Source organism: Trichinella spiralis (assembly GCF_000181795.1).
Source record: "Trichinella spiralis strain ISS 195 chromosome Unknown Scfld1085, whole genome shotgun sequence".
In the NCBI taxonomy this organism is placed as follows: domain Eukaryota; kingdom Metazoa; phylum Nematoda; class Enoplea; order Trichinellida; family Trichinellidae; genus Trichinella; species Trichinella spiralis.
In genome coordinates this window covers 401,441-420,650 of record NW_003528024.1, presented here as the reverse complement: position 1 = coordinate 420,650, position 19,210 = coordinate 401,441, and the positions used below count along the sequence as shown (strand labels likewise).

The following is a 19,210-nucleotide window of genomic DNA, read 5'->3' as shown; positions in this document are numbered from 1 at the left end:
TGCGGAACACTTTTTTTAGCAACTAAAATTAGGCTAACGCATTCAAGCTTTTTGTTAAAACTGATCAACACTTCCGCAATCGCATCAGTTAGTAAATATGTTCAACAGCTGTAAAAGTAATTTCCAATGTTTATTCTGTCGTCGCAACGAGGAAACTGTGCTGTCTCTTTATTTCAATTCTTCTCACAAAAAGCATTTGATTAATTAGCAAATATATTTTCGCCTATTTATTCCACTAAGGAATTTTCACATTAATAAAAATTTATTATTTTTTGAAATACAATACAAAATAGTTAACATTTATTTAATAATTAAGTAAATTAGAATTATAGAATCAAAATTAAAGATGAACTTGTATTTCACAATTCAACAAAGTATTACTGTATTACACCTAATTTGAATAAAGTATCTGCAGCTGAGCAATGAAAAATTTTAAGAAGTCTCGGTAAATAATCTTAAATTTTTATTAAATCAATGTTTATGATCAAGTAAATTTATTAAGCACTTTTATTTTACTTTTTCAGTGGCAATTATGTTTATCAGTATTTTGTAAATTTATGATATGCTTATTTAAGAGCTATTTTCCAATTTTTATATCCATTATTATTATGATATGCAATTTCTATTCAATGCATTTTTCATTTTATGTTTGCATTACAATATTGTCGTACTTTTTATAGTTAACACTGTTTTCTTTTTTGAATATATGCGGTATGTGTGAATTGATGCTTTTTGTTTAAAAAAATTTCAGTTCTCAGTCAAGTATGCAACTAGATGAATTGAAAACTGAAGCAGATGAAAAAATGATCCGTTCTATTTCTGTCGATGATTCGTTGAACAAGCTTGTGGAGTAGGTGTTTATCCAAAATTATCCAGAGTTTGCTAAAAATGAAATGTATTTCGTTACAGTGACGAAGACGTTGAAGTATGGCTCCTGCAGAAGCCAAAATCAGTTTGTCACGTTAATTTATAATTGGACGTTTTGATTGCACTTTTTTTAATGTAGATCAGCTTGAAAGCTCTGTCTAATGGTTTTGACCCAAAGAGAACAACTTCATTCACTACCGTATGACGAACGTTTATTCATGTATTTTTTCAAAACATCATGTAACAATGTTTTTTATTTTTTTAGGATGGTATGGCATATGAATGCGTGAAAAGTCGGGAGCCGGTCTCTTGCAAGCTAATTCCATTTCCACAAGAAGGCAGTAGTTGTGAAGCAAAAGAACGTATGAAATTATGGAAATATTTTTTTTCCTCCATTTTCAAAAGCAAATATTTCAGTTGTGCACCAAGTGAAAGGTTTCATATCATTTGTACCGGTTATATCAGCGTCGGATACGCGTTTGCCACAAAACACGGTCAGTCCCCCTGCACTACCGGATGGTCTGCAACAACGGTTTCAACCGTTTGGTTGTTTCAAAAGGAAATCAAAAAAAGAAAGTGTTAAAAATGAAGATTCCACTTCATGTCACCTTCTGGAGGATGATCAGTTGCAACAGTTGCACCGTCCACCCAAATCAAAGATGCATAAAACACATCTGTGAAATTTTTTTAAAAAAGCAGCAAATTTGTACCAGTTTTACATTGCTCAGTAAAAGTATACTGTAATGTTGTTGTTATTGGTAAAATGTGTAGAACAAAAAGCTGTAGATAGAAGAAGCAGATTGAACAGGACGCAGTTGGTCAGATGACACGGTTGTTGTTTATTCGGCAGAGCATTCGTAAGTGGCTGAACAAATAAAAATATAAATTTAAGTGAACTGATGACGACGTTGAGCAGATCGAAAAAAATTAAATTCCTCCTTGGTGAAATGCGGTCGCAGGGTTCGAACAGCTTTCTCGAGCTGATCCGGTGAGATGGATAATTCCAATATTCGATAAAGCCGAAAGTCGAAATGCTTGACCACAGACCGCAGCACTTCGAAACCTTTAGCCTCAAACAGCCTAGCTTTCAATATTGCACAGCCGTTGATCAACAGAAACGCCAACAAGCTGCTGCCTTCGCGGAATCCACGCCTCTGCACGGTGCGGAAGAAGCAGGCTATTGTCATGCGACAGATGCTATTCTCATTTCTCTGGCATAACTTGTTGCACAAATAGGCGAACACTCGGCCATTGGTAGCATTTTTGCAAAACCGATTCCAATGGATCACGCAGCTCATTTCAAGCTGCGACTGATTCATCCTGCACCAGAGAAATTCCGTCAATTCGACAAAACCGTGATACATTGCCCATGTGAATACATTCGACACTAGCATTCTTGTCGTGATGGCCAGTTCATTGAAAACGTTCCACTGTTTGAATATAACATAAAACCAAAAATGGTACAACGGATGTGAGGGCAAAGTGAACTCCAACTGCCTCAAGTAATACACACTGATTAATTCGAATTTTTCAACCATCGCGTAAGCGCAGAAAAGCTGAAATGCAAATCGAGGACAAATTTCATCCGTGTTGATTATCGCTTCGACCGTGCGAACCTCATCCACCTCGATGCAACCACGTCGCCAGTGTATTTTTCCAATGAACTGCATCAAATATCCACTGACGTCTTCGAAGGCCAAATCAACAAAAAGTGAGGCAATTTTTTCTAACCATGCCTGCAATTCATTCACGGCCTCTTTTATCCAATTCCAAAGGTCGTCTTCCAGCGCAACAACTATGTTTAAACTGGGCTTTTGGCACTTCAAAGAAAAATTCTTACCGAAAGAACAATCATTTCCAAAATTTATCGAAACAAACTTAATGGCAATTGCTCTACAAGTCAACGATTTCAAACTAGCAATCGGCGGCGGCGTTGAATCTGCGAATAGCGTCGCTTGCTCTTTGCTAGTTAAAACCATACTACATTCGTAAAGAAAATTATTATTAATTACCATAAAATTTTCAATTCTTATCAATATAAATTAAAACAACAACAACAACAACAACAACAATACTTCTATTATTAAACCCATAGTATTAAAGGCGACTGACATTACATTTATGAATCATTTTCCGAAAAAACTCTACAGTTTAACCAATTAAAATTGAAATAAATAAAATATTTCACTTGACATTAATGTTAAATTATTTCAGTCAATTTTGTGGAAAGCAAAAAAGTAATTTTTGAACATCTTCCTCTCAATTGCACACCAACATACTATCAGTGTGGAAAGCAAACAATAATTTTAAAACGTACTTAATCACAAAACAAATTATATTATTCAACATTTTATAATTAAACAAAAAATTACCTGTCATCCATCACAAAAAATGAAAAAATGATTAAAAAACATTAAATTTATTACCGGGAATTAAGTACCATAATTCTTCGATTATCAAGTATTATTTTGATAGTAAAGAAAAAAATTTCCCATTTCTATCTGTTATTTGATACAGACTGACATGAATTTAACATGTTTCATTTTCACATAAAATTATGTAAATTAACAGTATTAGAAAGAAAGTAATTACAAAATTGCTTAAACTAGCGCGGGTTGCTTTTAAAGAAAGTAAAACAACAGCATTTACATAACACTAACAACAAATTGGAATGTTTGCAATAAAATTACACTGTTTAATCTGTTATATTTCAACTGTTTCCAATTACTGATTAAATTCAATTAGCTGTTATGTCATTTTTATAATTCAACAATTAGAAGTGGCATAAACGTTTGTTTGCATTAATGAATTGAAAATGACGACTGTAAATTATGCAAATAATCAAATAAGCAAATATAATATTCAATCAAACTCACTTTTCATTAAAGCCTTTTGCCAGTGCATTGATCACTAAAAAAGAGCACTGAGCACTTTAAAAAAATCTCTTCAAAAATTTTATTGCTAATTTTTCAAATAATGCATCCAACAACTCGATAGTTTTGAGATGTAATCTTTAAATTCTCTACGTTGCTACGTGCTGGTTTGTTCTTTTTGATCTCAAATTCTTTAAAGTAGTAATAATATTTTTTAAAGTTAATGTGATTGAATATTTTTCTTTATTGTTGGCTGTTCTTATGTTCGAACTGATGCAATGTCGATTGGCAAAATCAGCTCACAAGAATCGCCGAGATCCAACTTCAACCTATACCTGAGCCGTATAAGCGGTGCGTCGAGACTGGAAGGCTGAGTATTTTGGGGAATGTGTAATTCGACATTTTGACTGACCCTGTCTCCAGGATGAGGTAACTGCAGCGAAGCTACATCCAGCACTTTAACCAGTGTACGATTGCTTGATGTGGTTCCGTGAAAACTTTGCGCATGGAACAAAGCCTCCTGAAGCAGAAACAGTGAACATCGCCGAAGTGGTCGTCGTCGACTGCAATTTTGTATTTCAAGTTTCGCCAAAATTGTATCGCCAACCAAAAACACCCCTTCATCTAAGCGAATGAGCGCTTCAATTCTACCTTGCTTTCTACAGCAGCCGATCAATTCGAAACATTCTTCAGCTTGAACTGGACGTTGACGTCCAACATGTCGTAGATCCTAAAAATATGTACTATTCATTCATTCTTTTCATTTGTTTAATTTTCCAAAAGTGGATTCAAATATCAAGTGAATTTATTTATAATGAAAACTATTATTGCCGTTCGATTGATTCAAAACTATTCAAGTGCTACAAATTTTCATTCTTTTTCGTACCAATTTTTCGCATAAATTAAATTTCCACAACTACCTATTACAATGATTATTTATTTAAAGAAATTAAAAATAGAATGAACACCAATACCATCAAGTTAATAAGAAACTTAATCAATTTCATCAAATATTTATTTAAGATACTAAAAGTATTGATAAAAAATATACATATTTTTTCACTTGAAAAAATTTGAAATAATGTATTCAATTGTTACTAATATAATAGGGAAAAAAGATACTTTTCCCATGATTGAGTTTAAAATTTTTTAATGATTCATTTTTTGATAAATATCTTAAAACACTACAAAATTGTTTTCATTTGGTGGATACTGTAACGTTTCTTTCATAACAAAAAAATCAAGTAAAAATTTCTCATCATTCTTCCTGTTCATCTACTAGTGGGTGGTGCAGTTTGTTGATTTGTTTCAAACATACGAAAGGCGAACAACTTGTCCATCAATTTATTCGAATCGCCAAAAGCAGCAATAAATTGCAGCAGAAGAAAATACACTCAGGGTGCAATGCGTGTTCAAACAAATCATTAATAAAAGACAAACACTTATCCATCTTTTATAAATTGATACTGTTGCAAGTTTCAATAGGAAGCTTTGGAAAAAATTTTCTAACTTTCGAAAAATTAAAACAAAATACATTTCCTCAATTACCAATTTTAACTTTTCATTATTATTTCCGTTTATTATTTTCATCATATCACATTTAAATTCCAATTTCAAACAGTCTCTGAAAAAATATTACTACATAACATCAAAGACCAGTTTTCACGTACAATTTTTCATAACACACAATACTGATTAATTTTACTCTTTTGCTCTATGCAACATTGTTGTACGTATGAAAACAGACTGATTTTTATTGATTTTATCCATTAATAATTCTTCCTGGTTCATCTGAATTTGACAAAGAAAGAAATCGATCACATTTGCATATATTATTTTAGATTATTCAAACTAACAAACTATGAGATAATGCTAAAAATTAACTATGCTAAACTATTAAGATGATGATAAATTTTAAAATGTTCATATCGATGTTAAAATGTTAATATAAAATGGAAATATTTGTTGTTCTAACCAAAAGATAGATAACATTTCCGCGTTGATTGAATAACAACCTCTCAGTAACTGAATAATGTTTATCTAACGGAGCAGATCAATGATTAGAAGAAAATCTCTATATTCCACGATGAATAGGCAACGAAAACAATATGCAAAAGTCTAATTGCAAATGTTAACTATTCAGTCGGCGAAAGCAGTAAAGCAAGGTAAAAATAATTTGAAAAAGTTACCTGAAAGCGTACAACGTCGACAATGTCGATTTCTTTTTCCACTTTAAATTCTTTGCACTGCTTCGTTGTAGCCATGGAACAAGTTTGACCAGGCAGTATTGTAGCCGTGGCAAAGCATACATACCGTATGAAACCGAATTCCGCTTGGAACGATGAAGGCAAATGCAATGGTAGTGTAAATTGAAAAGGTAACGAATAATTGCCCGGCTCCACAGGATCGTCGGTACCTCGTTCGTTCAAGTACATCTGCGTTTTGAAATTGACAATCGGTTCAACACTGTCGAATATATTTTCCGAGACTTTGTCCACCCATTTGGTGCGCATCTCGCCGGTAAATGCCACAACCAACTGACCAATTCTTATTGGAACCGTCAAAGCGATCACCAGATGACCGCTGAATACTGTACCGGCGAAAATTTGGTTCGTGTCAGAATTCAAAATTATGTCAAAACATTCGAGATGTTTCATGCTTTTTTTTCTTATCTTATAAATTATGGCTGGAAAAAGTCGTTTTTTCGTTATGAAACGTTGAAGAATAGGAACAACAAAGCTAAATGGCTTCTTTTCACAAGTGTAAACTTTCTAGAACAACAACTTTTCTGCTGATAAATTATTTCGATTCAATCTGTCATGCTGAACAGCTGCTTTGTTTCAAACACGTGAGAGAGAAGCTGTACTCAAACTTTCGACAGCGAAACTACTCCATTATATATTCAACTGCATGCATCACACGTGTTTATAATATATATATGCATATACATGTACGTGTATAATATACATGTATATGCATATATACGTATATATATATATTTTAAATCTGAACAACGGCAGAGGCGACGGGAGCAGAAGACGAAGAACAAGACGAAATAGAATATCGATCGGTCTGCATTGGGAAGAATAAAAATTGCAATTGACAGCTCGATTAGCGCGTTTTCTTTTGCATACTTGTCGATGGCATTTGTTGAAACAAATTCAAGTGTTACAAAAAGTTGAAATATTAAAATCAACCGCCCTACCTGTACATAAATTGAATAAAAAGAATCGCTGATGCGAAACGCATCGTAAAACCTTTAAATAATTATTTCCTCATCCAACTATATCGAATTATGTTATCCATTTTTTTCAAAATATGTAAATATATATTATTCATTCTTTTTAATATTTGAATTATATTTGTTCAATTGAAAAACTGATATCTTTTACAATTTTGAAAACATTTCTTCCCATAAATGAAATTTTTCACATTAGCTACAGTATCTTCATTAATAATGGAACTTATGTATCGACTAGTGCTGTCAAGTTCAATCTTTTGAAATATTGACCCATAAATTATAAAAAGAATTATTAAAATTCCTATAGCTAAAGTTACAAACTATTGACTGAAGAATATTGAATTATCATCAAATTTTACAGTTTACATTTCAACTTAATTACATTGACAGTTTAAACAAACCATACAGTAACAACAGACATGCACTACCATTATTTGTATATTGAGAAACTGAATACAAAAAAGGGTGGAAATTAAATAAAATAAAAACAATTTTTGTCATGCATTCACAGCTTTTAATAAAAACGCAAAATACTTTTTCATTGATGAAGTAAAATCAAACGCAGGATAAAGTTAACGTGCTTCATCGCTAATGCATAATAGCTTATTAAAAATTAGTCAACAACAGAAAGAAATAACAATATCTGACGCTTTTATAAAAGTCTGCAATGCTTCCCCACATAAAACAATAATTCAAAATAAAATGCAATCATAATTTAGTGCGCCAAATATAAGCATAATACAAAACTACTGCACTAGCAGCAAGTACAATTGTCTGCGACGCGATCCGAGGCTCACCTGTGGAACCCTAAATCAAATTCAATTAATATAAAAAAAGGGATATATCGAATCTTACCGGATGATAATAGGAAACTGTAAAAAGAGGTTTTACAGCATCATTCGTATCGACTTTAGCTCTCATTGCCTTAAACAAAAAATTAAAATATGAATTTAATGCGTGTCATATTACATTCAAGTGAAAACTTCAAAATGTTAAACAGTTTCATAATGCATCAAATTATGAAACAAATAATAGTCAAATAATTAAGTATAGAACAGATTTACAGCATGAACAAATAAATAATACCTTCCGTAAGGCAGCAAACCCTTCTTCGTCAAAAATACGAATGTCGTACTGCCCTCTTCCAATTTTTTTGTGATCATTTACAAATGTAATTTGATAATGCAGTCCAGTTGGTAGCTGAGCCGCAAGATGCACATCGCCTTCATATTCCCAATACAATGGGTATTCCTGAAATTTACTCAAGTCATGGCATTTCTTAATTAATATTTTCCATTACCTTTACTGGCTGATCACAATTTACAGAAAATTCTATAACAATAGCAGTTTTTGCGTTAAAAAAACTGTCCGTAGTAGAATAACCACTGTGCTTCACTAACGTAGGATTGCGACATGTGTCAGCTAAAATGGCAAAAAATATTATTTCTCTGATAAAGTAATTAAAATACAAAAAACTTTTAAATTATTAATAATCTGAGGTAAATTTCAAAAACATTAGTACATTGAAAAAAAAATATATGATACAAGCAATTTACAAAATAACTAAGCAAGTTTAATTTTATCGCCACATTTAATATAAAACAAATTCAGCTTAATCACTATGTAAAATAATTAATATTACCTATACTGGAAGAAATTAAGAAAAAACACAGAAAACTGCACAACAGCCACATTTTTTTTAACAAACTTATTACAGTATCTCAAACGTGTATGCAAAATAAAAAGATTTACAAGACCAATTATTTGCATTATATGAGAAGTAATTAAAATGAACAGTTTGTTTTATTTTCAAGTTTATCGAAATTGAATGTTATGTATAAGGATTAATGTAAAATAATTAATTCTTTATTTTCACAAAACTTCATCTGAACTGTTAGGTTAATTAAACATATGTTTCATTTGGACATTTCATCATGTAAATTTGGGATATATTGAACAATAAGTTTCATTTCATTTATCTATTTTTTCATAATTGTAATAATTGTACTTAACATTAGCCTTGAATTTAGTTAATATAAAATAGATCAATATCAAAATATTTTACCATTCTTGTGAATCACTGAATTACCAGTAATAATATTGTAGTATTGAATGGTTGTTAGTTGTTAATAAAAATTGGAAATGGAAATAAATTATTGAAAAATGGTGTAATCAAGAGTGCAACAATAATAAGTGGCAAGAAAAAGCGTGCTTTGAAATGGCTGGAATGGTTGTTCGATTAGGTTCGTTGATGTACAGGTCGATTTATTCTGGTTGTTTCTACAATAGACAATTCACCTTTATTAGTTTATTGAACGGTTATAAAACTTCGGGTTCATATGCAAAACTGGTGAAGAATTTCAGTAGCAGCTCGGACGCGACCGCAGATGCTGTTCAAGTGACTTTCATTGGGAAAGATAATAAAAAAGTGCCAGTATATGGAAAAGTTGGTGAAAATTTACTAACGGTGGCTCGTCGATTTGGCCTTGATTTGGAAGGTGCTTGTGAAGCGTCTTGTGCTTGCACAACTTGCCACGTCTATGTGGATCCGTGTTTTTTTGACAAGTTGAACCCTATGAGTGAAGAAGAGGAAGATTTGCTTGATTTAGTCCCTTGTTTGGAGGAGAATTCTAGATTGGGTTGTCAAGTAATCCTTAGTAAAGAATTAGATGGAATAATTGTGACCATTCCTCCGATAAGCAGAAACTTTTATGTCGATGGTTACAAACCAACTGTGCATTAAATTGACGTTTGTGTGAATTTTCAATGTAATTGATGAACATGTAATATCATTGTGCATCTTAATATTAAGTATATAATTTTAAATTTGCAATGCAAATGTTTTTTACTCAGTGAATATGAATTTTATTAATAAAAGTTGTTTGGAAATATTATTAATTTTGTTTTGCATATTTTGTTGTATTGTTAAATTTTCAGTGGTAACTTTAGCGTACATGATATTCGCTAGGTGTAGTAGTTTCGGGTGATAATTAGTATACGGTTTATGCTGAAATGCTTTTAGCGTTTAATTAATTGTAGTATTTAGTGAAGAAAAGATGGTCAGATGTATTTTAAAATATTTCAAATTTAAAAAGACCATCGTGATGTTCGTCGAACAGTTGGAAAAATGATTGAACAGGGTGATTACCGTACATTTAGAATGCAAGTTTATTTGAACGAGAGAATTGTAAAATTGAATTTATTTCAATTTGAAATTGGAAAAATGCAAACGTTTGTTGTATTTTTAAACAGTGTTTAAAATTTACATGAAATTTTATTTTATTTGTACAGTTTAATATTTATTTTTTTACAGTTAATTAGAAATAGAAGAAAAAATTGTTTTTGTCATTTGCACTGTATCAACATAAGTGCGCTCAAGAAGGATGGAAGAAAATGTTGCCGTTTATTTATTTATTTATGATCAATATCCACTTGTTGTACGCTTTCAAATATGGACGTTGTTACAATTTTATTTTTACGTGTTGTTGTTGTTGTTGTTGTTATTGGTATTTTTTTTCGTTTAGCATAATTATCACAAAGATGATAGTTTTTTAGAAGAAAAACTTGCGAATAACCTTGAACAAGGTTCAATAAACTTGTCAACTTGAAGTTTTTCCTGGAGAAGAAAATTTTTTAAAGTTGTTTCAAGACTTTGTTTACATTTTCATTTCAAGCATATCAAAGTGGTGCATTCTGTTGATGGTAAATCAACAATATGTTGCGGTATTAAAATTTCATTTTGACCGTACGACGGTAATGATGCATCGCATAACCAGAGTTGATAGCATAGTAATGATGCATTTAGGCCACTTTGCCTGCCAGAACAATGATGACTTTAGAACACTGCCAACTGGGTCACTGTGTGCGCATGATAAATTGAATTCTGTCAGAAGAAATTTTCATGCCATCTGGTCCAAAGTTTCAATGCATCGGCTGCAGTTGATGCTGCTGAAATCTTGACGCGTAAGTTGCAAATTTGTTATTTATTTTTTTTCTGTTTAATATTTAATTTATATTAAACTGTTTGTTTTTTTATTAATTTTATTATTTAATTATTTTTTCATTGAATTATTGTTGCCAATTAAATCAGTGAAAACGTAAAAAATAAATACAGTAAGAAATTCGATTGATGCGGATTGCATAAATGAAGTAAATTAATTTTTTTCATAAAATTAAAAATGTATTTTTATTGTAGTAAAAGCAGAAATTGAAGTATGGTTGTAAATAAGTTGTTATTCATATCATGAAATTTGTTCTCTCTCTGTGTGGGGTGGGGAGGGGGTAAATGTTGTTTCCAAAGGTAACCTGAAATGCGGCCAGTTTTAGCGATGATAACACGCCGGCTTATCAGATTGACTGTGTTAAGAAGCTTTGAATAAATTGCAAATTGTTTCGGTAAATCAATGTATGTTGAAGAAATTGTTGATTATCGGTTGAAAATTTTCAGCGAACGTTTGAATTTGAAAAATTAATTAACTTATTCTTGACATTTGAAGGTAATATTAAATTTGAAAAAAAATTCAAATATGAAAATTATTATTATTATATAATGAACAACAATTATGTGTGAGAGTGAATTGAAGCAGCTTGTGGTATAAATTTGACGAAAGCATTGGTCGTTGGTTGACAAAATTTTTTTTTTGAATTATCACTTCAAAAACCGGTTTTCATTTCAATCGACTACTCTTTATGTTCACGATTAACTGTTGGTCATTATTGTAAGTAGTAATAGTCACTCTTTGGAACAGTAGTGAAAGCATTTTACACAATCAGCTAACTGTTAATTGTAGTAATTATCATTGTATTCATACAGTTTGCGTGTAAGTATAAAAAAATTATTTCAACATTTTATTAATCAAATAATTAATTTATTTTGTAATTGTTCCATTTATTTCAAAAGTGTCAATTGTCGTCGTCATCACTAGGGTCAAAATTAAATGAAGAGACAAAAAAAACACTCCAGTCGTGAAAATTTTTTTTTCCTTTTTTCCAAGTTCATAGACATTTGAATGATAAGTGTGAAGTAGTGTTTAATTGAAATGAAAATTTTATTAATTTCATCTCATTTCAATATTGCCCATATTACATATATCCGCTGTGCGCTGAATGGGGTAAACAAATGCGATGAAAATGTCGTTACCGGTTTACGGCTGGCACTGGTGCTATTTCAGATTTCAAAATAAACTTTTCACAACTGTTCAAACTGAACCAAAGCTTCTTGTTGATCGAAAGCTAAGCAAATTGCAACTTTTGTTTACTGAAATTTCAAGCAGCCAACAAACAAATAAATCAATCCACTTTTCCAAAGTGTCCATTTTAATATTTGCTATTGGACAAAAGAAAAGTCTAGTATATCTTTTTTCTCCAAATTTCCATTTCACACTGCCTATTTCTAGCCTCTGGCATTCATGAAGCTCTTCCGATCGCAGTCGCGATTTGTTTTGTAAAAATTTGCATACGACGATGCGGTTTCGACGATTTTTGTTGTTGTTATTGTTGGTGACGGTTGTTGAAAAAGCTGTTTCCAACGAACATCTATGCTCTGCGTCCAGATTATTATCATTCGAACCGACCAATGCAAAGGTGCAAATGGAAATGAATAAAATCAACAATACAGAAGACTTATTGTTTTTTATTTTTCAATTTAATTTCAGCACAGAATTATCGTTCCATTCCCGCTTTACGAAAACGACTGTCAGACGGTGAAGCCGCACGCGGTCCAGAGTTTGTTTGCGGTCAAATGGGCCTTGGAAAAGTGGCACTCCAAGCCGTCGAACGTCAAAATCGGTAAATCAACTTCTTCTCTTTTCCACTTGGTAAAGAAAAAACCCGAAATAACCTTACTGTACTAATAATTTGCATACTGTTGTTGTTGCATTGAAATTTTTTTTTCTTTTCAGCGTTGACTGTGGTAGGCTTGTGTTCGGACGATCGAGAGATTATCGCTGAAACTTACAAACTGCTCGACAAATATGGCTATTACAAAAGGGAAGAATGCCTGTCGCCGCGAGATCGGCAAATGTTGTGTAATTTTTGCAACAAATTTCATTTTTGATTTTATTAATATCTATTTTTTTTCAATATGAAATTTGACGACTTTCAGACATGATGATTCCTGAGATCAATTTTGTCAACAGCAGCAGTTTGAAAAATTTTTTCCAAACTTTGTCACTTCCGTTGATAACATTTTCCACTGCAACTAGTCAGATGAAATTTATTCCACAACTTCGGCACGTCTACAGTTCAGCGGCAACGTTCGACGATTTTGCTACAGTAGGACAATTGTTAAAATCCAAATTTCATCACCGCACAATATTTACATTTATATATGTGTGTATTGTAGGTTGTCTGTGGTCTGTTGGAAAAAATGGCCAACAATTGGGTATCCGTTGTTTACAGTAAGCGGCATTTGTTGGTCGACGTGGCCGACAATTTCGTCGCCAAATTATCGTCGGCCGGTGTTGTCGTTGAGCAGAAGTTCGGCTTTGTCACCACCGACGACGACGACAACAATGCCAAGTCGGTGCCGTTCAAGAGTCGAAGTAAAATTGTCATTGCTCTACTGACGGCCCGAGAAATGGAAATTTTCATCTCGTCGAATGCAAATCATCTCAGGGGTCTGTTCATTGTCAGTGTACCAATTGGTGATGTGGACTTTTCACTGGAACAACAACGGATCCAATTCTATTCCAACAATTCCCAATTTTCGATTCTATTTTTACAATTCCAACAAGCACGTCAATTGTTGGAATTTGAAAATTATTTCACAAAATTATTCAAACAAAACAACCACGCCTACGGACTGTTGGCCAGCTACGCTCACAGTCAGTACAATTGCACGCTCGTCGACGTGCCACCGGCCGGCTGGAAACGTTGCGCCTCGTTTCCGGAGCACCATTTGAAAATGTCCATGGCGTCGAACACGATGGCCGAATCGGCCATACTGGCAACGTACGCCGTGGCGAATTTCGCTATGCAAATTTCCAATTGTGCAACAAAAGCAAATTACACCACCGGCGTCGACCCGAACTGCCATTCCACAGCGTTGTGGAACAAGTTACAGTACACTTTCGACTCGGAAGATCCGGTCGATTTTCGCAATTTGGTCATCTCTTTCGACGACAAGCAGTCGTTGGAATCGATCACAATCCAAGGACGCTATTTGACAGTTGACGCTCAATTTCGAATTGTCGACAAGCTGGTGCTCGAGTACAAGAAGCGAAATGCGAAAAATTTGAACCTCTACTCCAACCTCTACTTGCCGGACGGTCGTCTGGTCGATTCGGTATGTCCTTCGAACAGTTTCGCTTGTCGGGCTTGTTCGTCGGTGGAGACGGTAGATTCGGTCGCCAAATTGTCTCTGGTTCGTCCTGGTCATTTGTACTTGGTCGGCTTGTTCGATTTGCGCACTTGGAATCCGAACAGGCGCAATTGTGTGGCGGCTTCTTCGAACGAAAATCTCGCTTTGGCCGCCACATTCGCCTACACTTTGGAAACGGTCAAGCAGAAATATGCCAAATTGAACTTGTTGCCCAACGTCGAATTGGGCGGCCTGTTGATCGACACTTGCCACTGCGCCGGCAACGCCGCCGAATCTTTGCTCAATTTGCGCGGCAAATGTTTGTCGTTGAGCCCGGCACCGGCCACGCCCAACATCACCGTATCTTATGAAAATATTTTCGCCTTCGTCACTGGTCAAACTTTATCCACTTACGTCACCGTCCAAAGTTTGTTTCACAATTCCGACACCTTCTTCCAGCCGTTGATATCCGCATCTTGCCAGGGAAGTTCGTGTTCGACGCGAGAAATATCCCTGCGACCGAGCCTGCTGCTCCAAGCTCGAGCTCTGGTCGCCCTGTTGAACAATTACAATTGGAATTTGGTGACGGTTTTGGTATCGAATGGTGACCCAACCGCCGCCGAATTGTTCCACATTTTCGAAACCCAAGCACTGGCTGGGGCGATTTGCATTGGTCAGTTGATCCGCATCGACCAAACGACCACAGCAACTGGGATGGAAAAAGACGAAAAAAAAGAAGATGATGATGAAGCTGTGAACAGAAATAATTGCAAACAATCCGGACCGACGACCACCACCCATCCGGTGGTCGTTGTGTTCAGCGATGCGGATCAATTTGCTCGCTTTTTGAAACGAACTACCACAGCGAGCCAATTGCCGGACAATTCGGTATTTCTGTTGACTGGACAATCGCACAACTTTATCCGCATGTTCCACTTGGACGACACGTGGATGAACAGCTCGTCGTCGTCGACTGGTGCAGCAATGCAATTTCTTTCTCTGCAGCCTGCTGCACCGGACAATCGAAATTTGGCAGTTTTCCTATCCAGAGCAAATCCGTTCCATTTGCCCCAAGAATGGTTGATCTCGTTCTGGGAAGAGATGCTGCAGTGCAAGTTCACCGACCGAGCTACGACGACAACTGCCAGCCAACTGTGCACCCAGATGGACGAATCTCAATTTCTGTTGCCAACATCAGCAGAACTGATATCCGAACGTTATTTGATGGCCGCTTTGGAAGGGTGGATCATTTTGACCGACGATATTTACAAAAAAGTATGTCCAGATTTGCGCGGGCTGTGCGACGAATTTTACCAACGATATCCTCGCACCATGACCGCTTGGTTGCATCTGTTGAAAAGTTTCGACAAATTTACCATTTTTCAAGTCGATCCATTTTCACAATCAGTAGCCGAAGTTGGACAGTGGTCAGAAGAAGATGGTCTGGTGATGTCGAATCCGAACTGGAATGCCCCAGTGGAACTACCCCAGTCCAGCTGCTCACTTCCGTCGTGTCGTTGCTACGAACTGCGCAAAGCGTTCTCCTGCTCGCCGCAGGTCATTTTCAAAACTCAACCCAACTACGACACACTGACCACCGGCCGAAGTGACACTGCGATGACGCCGCTGATTTCGGGCCGGTGGACTTCGTCCAATTGGAACTATTTATTTTTGGCACTGAATTCAATATTGATATCAATCACGATTGGTGTGTTCGTTTTGATTTTGTACAAAATGGCCAGGCATGTTGTGAAAGGCAATCAAAGTTTGGGCATATGCTTGCTTTGTGGAATTCTTTCACTCTATTCTACGGTCTATATGTTCGCATTCGATCCCACCGATACGCTTTGTCGTATGCGTCAGTTTTGTCATTCTTTGGCTTATTGCGTCTGTTTTGGAGTACTGATTGCCAAAGCTACTCAACTGCGCAACGGCGAAACTGTCGGCACCAACGGCTACATCAGCCATTGGAACTATTGGCTTTTGCTTTTTTTCATCGTATCCGTTCAAATTGCGTTGAATTTCCAATGGACCATATTCCGCTCTCCTCAACTGAATGTGCTTCATTTCGACACCAAAGGCGACCACGAACACGACACCAATTTCGTCGCCGCTGCCTGCGGTTGGAGTGATCAAGAATTTCTAGCATCGCACGGTTATGTATTTTTACTTTTGATCATTGTACTATTTATCAGCTTTATCAATCGAAATGTGAAACGAAATTACAAAGAAACCAGGTGGCTTTTGTACACTTGTCTCTCGTTGGTGCCGGTCTGGATAGGCTGGACTGTCGGCTACGCTTTCGTGGCACATCCGTACAAAGATGCGGTGATTTGTGTCGAATTGATCACTTCTGCCACGATCATGATGCTGCTGATGTTCGGTCCGAAAATTTATCTCCTCTTGTGCTACGAGCCAATTCTGATCCAATATCCGTCGACAACGGACAGCAACACTGACCACATGAAAGACAACATCTACAATTTGGACATCTATTTCGACAATGGAGAAGAAACTGTTCGATCCTCTGCAAATGCTAGTGTATTTTCCGCGCATGGTAGCTGTGGTAGCAGCAACAATAGTAATAGCAGCAGTAGCGGTGTCAACGATCCAATGAACAACACGAACATCGGTGATTCTGCCGGCTCTACCAAATATCAAGCTGTCATATGGAAGAAGAGTCGCAGCAAAAAAATAATGGCTTTGAACAATGGTCACAGTTGAATTGAGATTGTGTAATATTTTGTATTTGGTTTAAGTGGAAAAGTAGACGAGTTTAAGTGAAAGAAAGAAAGAGAGAGAGAGGGAGAGAGACGGTGTGGTTTGTATGCAATAATAGAAAAGGAAAAATTAAGAAAGAAAGAACGAAGCGAACGTGGTAACAAGTTGTTTTTTGAAGTTTTTTTAAGTTTTTTTTAAATACAATAAATTGATTAATAAAATGCATAAATATAATTGTGTATGCGTGTGTGTGATGCTCATTCTTTTCTATATTGTAAATGTAGGTAGTTGGGTTATGGTGAAAAACAGAGAAAATGTTTTTTTATTGATCAACAATAACAGAAATTGATAGATATAATAATTCACTACTTCCTTTTCAAGACGTTTCTGCTTTGGAATGGAATAGTCAGTTTTTTTTTAGGGGAACCGCAATTATCAAAATAATCGTGATGAATGACATCCAGTTGCGAATTAATCAATTCAACTCAGGCAAGATGCAGCAAGAAGCGCTCTCTGCTTTGACAATGCTGTCACAGTTTCCAACTGATAGCAAATAAATAAGTATATAATAAAAAAATAAAATTTACCAGTCGACACACTCACCATTCTGCATCATCAGTTTGCTTTAATGCATATTATAAAAAAAATAAAAACAAGAAAGAGAAAAATATCGAATTTTTTTCTTGACCAAGTTTTCCACTTTGAAAAAGACGACAGACACCACACAAATAAAAATGCTTTTTCCCATTTGCAGCATTTACAACAAGCAGCAGCAGAATTTGCCAACCGGAGCCAATTGTTTTCAAGGTAACTTTGTAATTATTCATTATTATCATTATTATTCCATTCATTGTTCGAATATGGAAAATTCATTTGAAATAATAATAATGCTTTAAATTTCGACGCAAACTAAATAATTTATTTTATGCAATAAATAACGTTGATCGAATGAAATAAAGAGGACAAATGAAAAAATGACAAAATTTATCCAAAATTATTTGCTGTTGAAGCTTCATTTTAAAATGTCGGGCTTCATTGAAGCTGCTTTATTTAAGTCAAAAAGCGAATTTTCCATGCAAATTGAACTTCTGCTGATTTTATAGTCGTCATTTTTTTGTTCAGCTTAATCGAGTCTAGGATTATTTCACACACACACACATACGGAATTTCTTGTGCTTTTTCAATTCTGAGTAAGTAGCTTTATTCTGCATGAGTTGTATTAAAACTATCTTTCAGTCGTCAGATTTAAATAAGTATCTACCGCCATTTTGAACAACCGACCATTCACAATTGATAAAAAGGATGTTCGTCAAATGAGAAATTTGCATTTTTTTTCTTTTTCCTCATTCAAAATTCATCCCATTGAAGTGGAAAAATTATCACATATTCTATTCTGACGGAGGGGAACGATTATTAAGTGTTATTATTATTGTTAAAAATGATTTAAATTTAAAAATTGTTTTTTGAAAAATTAATTATTCAAAGCTTTCAAGCGATTTACCTCTTTTTCGAAAGATCAGTTATTTTATAAATAATGCTAATGTTCAAATTCAGAAACTTCATACGCAGCGGTATACGGAAAAATGGAAAATAATGTTTGAATACTTTTCATCATAAATTCCAATCGTCTATTTCAAGTAGAATTGATTTTTGGTGAATTAAAAATTTATTCAAAATTTTCTCAAAATTGCCCATCTTGTAAAACATTTGAATATTTTCCAAGTGAATGTGGGCGTATGAAGCAGAGTGTTGATTATTATTATTATTATTATTAATAATCCAATATTGACGTTCACTTTTTGTTATCATAAATTTTTGCATCAAATCAAAATTGACATTGTCTATACAGGAGAAAATTGCCAAAAATAATCATTATTTTCAATATTTAATTCTATTTGAATTTTGTCTTCTTTGATTAAATATTAAATTATATAATTCATATTTTCGACGTGGTGAGATACGATTTTTTTACTCTGCAGCAACATCAGACGTTCAGACAGAAAATCAAGTGAGTTTTTGACAAAGTTTCTTTCACATACAAGTATACATATAAAGTTGTATTTTCATTTTTGTAATGCACATCTTTTCACTTGGTAACTTAGAATTAAACAACCTGATTAATTCGATAAAAATTTTAATTTTTTCCCATTAATGAAATGTGATATTAATTCAAATTTGAACAATGTACAATGCCATCATCAACAACAA

At 34.4% G+C, this 19,210-nt stretch overlaps 4 protein-coding genes across 4 annotated transcripts; 3 read left to right on the top strand and 1 right to left on the bottom strand.

The window, feature by feature from the left end:
• Window positions 1-474: 474 nt before the first annotated feature.
• Tsp_10906 (conserved hypothetical protein) lies at window positions 475-1,547 on the top strand. The gene is made up of 5 exons (XM_003370249.1): window positions 475-488; window positions 752-850; window positions 910-952; window positions 1,133-1,229; window positions 1,285-1,547. The coding sequence occupies exons 1-5, from the start codon at window positions 475-477 to the stop codon at window positions 1,545-1,547; spliced, it is 516 nt and encodes a 171-aa protein (XP_003370297.1).
• A 207-nt stretch (window positions 1,548-1,754) lies between these two features.
• Window positions 1,755-8,675, bottom strand: Tsp_10905 (putative translocon-associated protein subunit delta). Its single transcript, XM_003370248.1, has 7 exons — window positions 8,624-8,675; window positions 8,282-8,403; window positions 8,068-8,232; window positions 7,837-7,905; window positions 5,930-6,511; window positions 4,076-4,470; window positions 1,755-2,847 (listed from the first exon to the last, which is right to left on the bottom strand). Exons 1-7 carry the CDS (start codon window positions 8,673-8,675, stop codon window positions 1,755-1,757), a joined length of 2,478 nt encoding a protein of 825 aa, XP_003370296.1.
• A 524-nt stretch (window positions 8,676-9,199) lies between these two features.
• Window positions 9,200-9,724, top strand: Tsp_10904 (ferredoxin, iron-sulfur cluster assembly system). Its single transcript, XM_003370247.1, has one exon. It carries the CDS (start codon window positions 9,200-9,202, stop codon window positions 9,722-9,724), a length of 525 nt encoding a protein of 174 aa, XP_003370295.1.
• Window positions 9,725-12,444: 2,720 nt separating this feature from the next.
• Window positions 12,445-17,005, top strand: Tsp_10903 (7 transmembrane receptor). Its single transcript, XM_003370246.1, has 5 exons — window positions 12,445-12,564; window positions 12,636-12,768; window positions 12,882-13,007; window positions 13,085-13,254; window positions 13,325-17,005. The coding sequence occupies exons 1-5, from the start codon at window positions 12,445-12,447 to the stop codon at window positions 17,003-17,005; spliced, it is 4,230 nt and encodes a 1,409-aa protein (XP_003370294.1).
• The last annotated feature ends 2,205 nt before the right edge of the window (window positions 17,006-19,210 follow it).

What these genes read in the sequence shown, in the direction of transcription:
- Tsp_10906 (XM_003370249.1), top strand. An exon ending in TCGTTGAACAAGCTTGTGGA is followed by an intron (nt 851 to 909) that starts GTAGGTGTTTAT and finishes ATTTCGTTACAG; the next exon opens with TGACGAAGACGTTGAAGTAT. An exon ending in TAGTTGTGAAGCAAAAGAAC is followed by an intron (nt 1,230 to 1,284) that starts GTATGAAATTAT and finishes CAAATATTTCAG; the next exon opens with TTGTGCACCAAGTGAAAGGT.
- Tsp_10904 (XM_003370247.1), top strand. Translation starts at nt 9,200, where the DNA reads ATGGCTGGAATGGTTGTTCGATTAGGTTCGTTGATGTACAGGTCGATT.
- Tsp_10905 (XM_003370248.1), bottom strand. Translation starts at nt 8,675, where the DNA reads ATGTGGCTGTTGTGCAGTTTTCTGTGTTTTTTCTTAATTTCTTCCAGT. An exon ending in CAGTTTCCTATTATCATCCG is followed by an intron (nt 6,512 to 7,836) that starts GTAAGATTCGAT and finishes TTGTTGTTCTAG; the next exon opens with AAAGTTTACACTTGTGAAAA. An exon ending in GCACCGCTTATACGGCTCAG is followed by an intron (nt 2,848 to 4,075) that starts GTATAGGTTGAA and finishes TTACGAATGTAG; the next exon opens with TATGGTTTTAACTAGCAAAG.
- Tsp_10903 (XM_003370246.1), top strand. Translation starts at nt 12,445, where the DNA reads ATGCGGTTTCGACGATTTTTGTTGTTGTTATTGTTGGTGACGGTTGTT. An exon ending in TCGAACCGACCAATGCAAAG is followed by an intron (nt 12,565 to 12,635) that starts GTGCAAATGGAA and finishes ATTTAATTTCAG; the next exon opens with CACAGAATTATCGTTCCATT. An exon ending in GCCGTCGAACGTCAAAATCG is followed by an intron (nt 12,769 to 12,881) that starts GTAAATCAACTT and finishes TTTTCTTTTCAG; the next exon opens with CGTTGACTGTGGTAGGCTTG.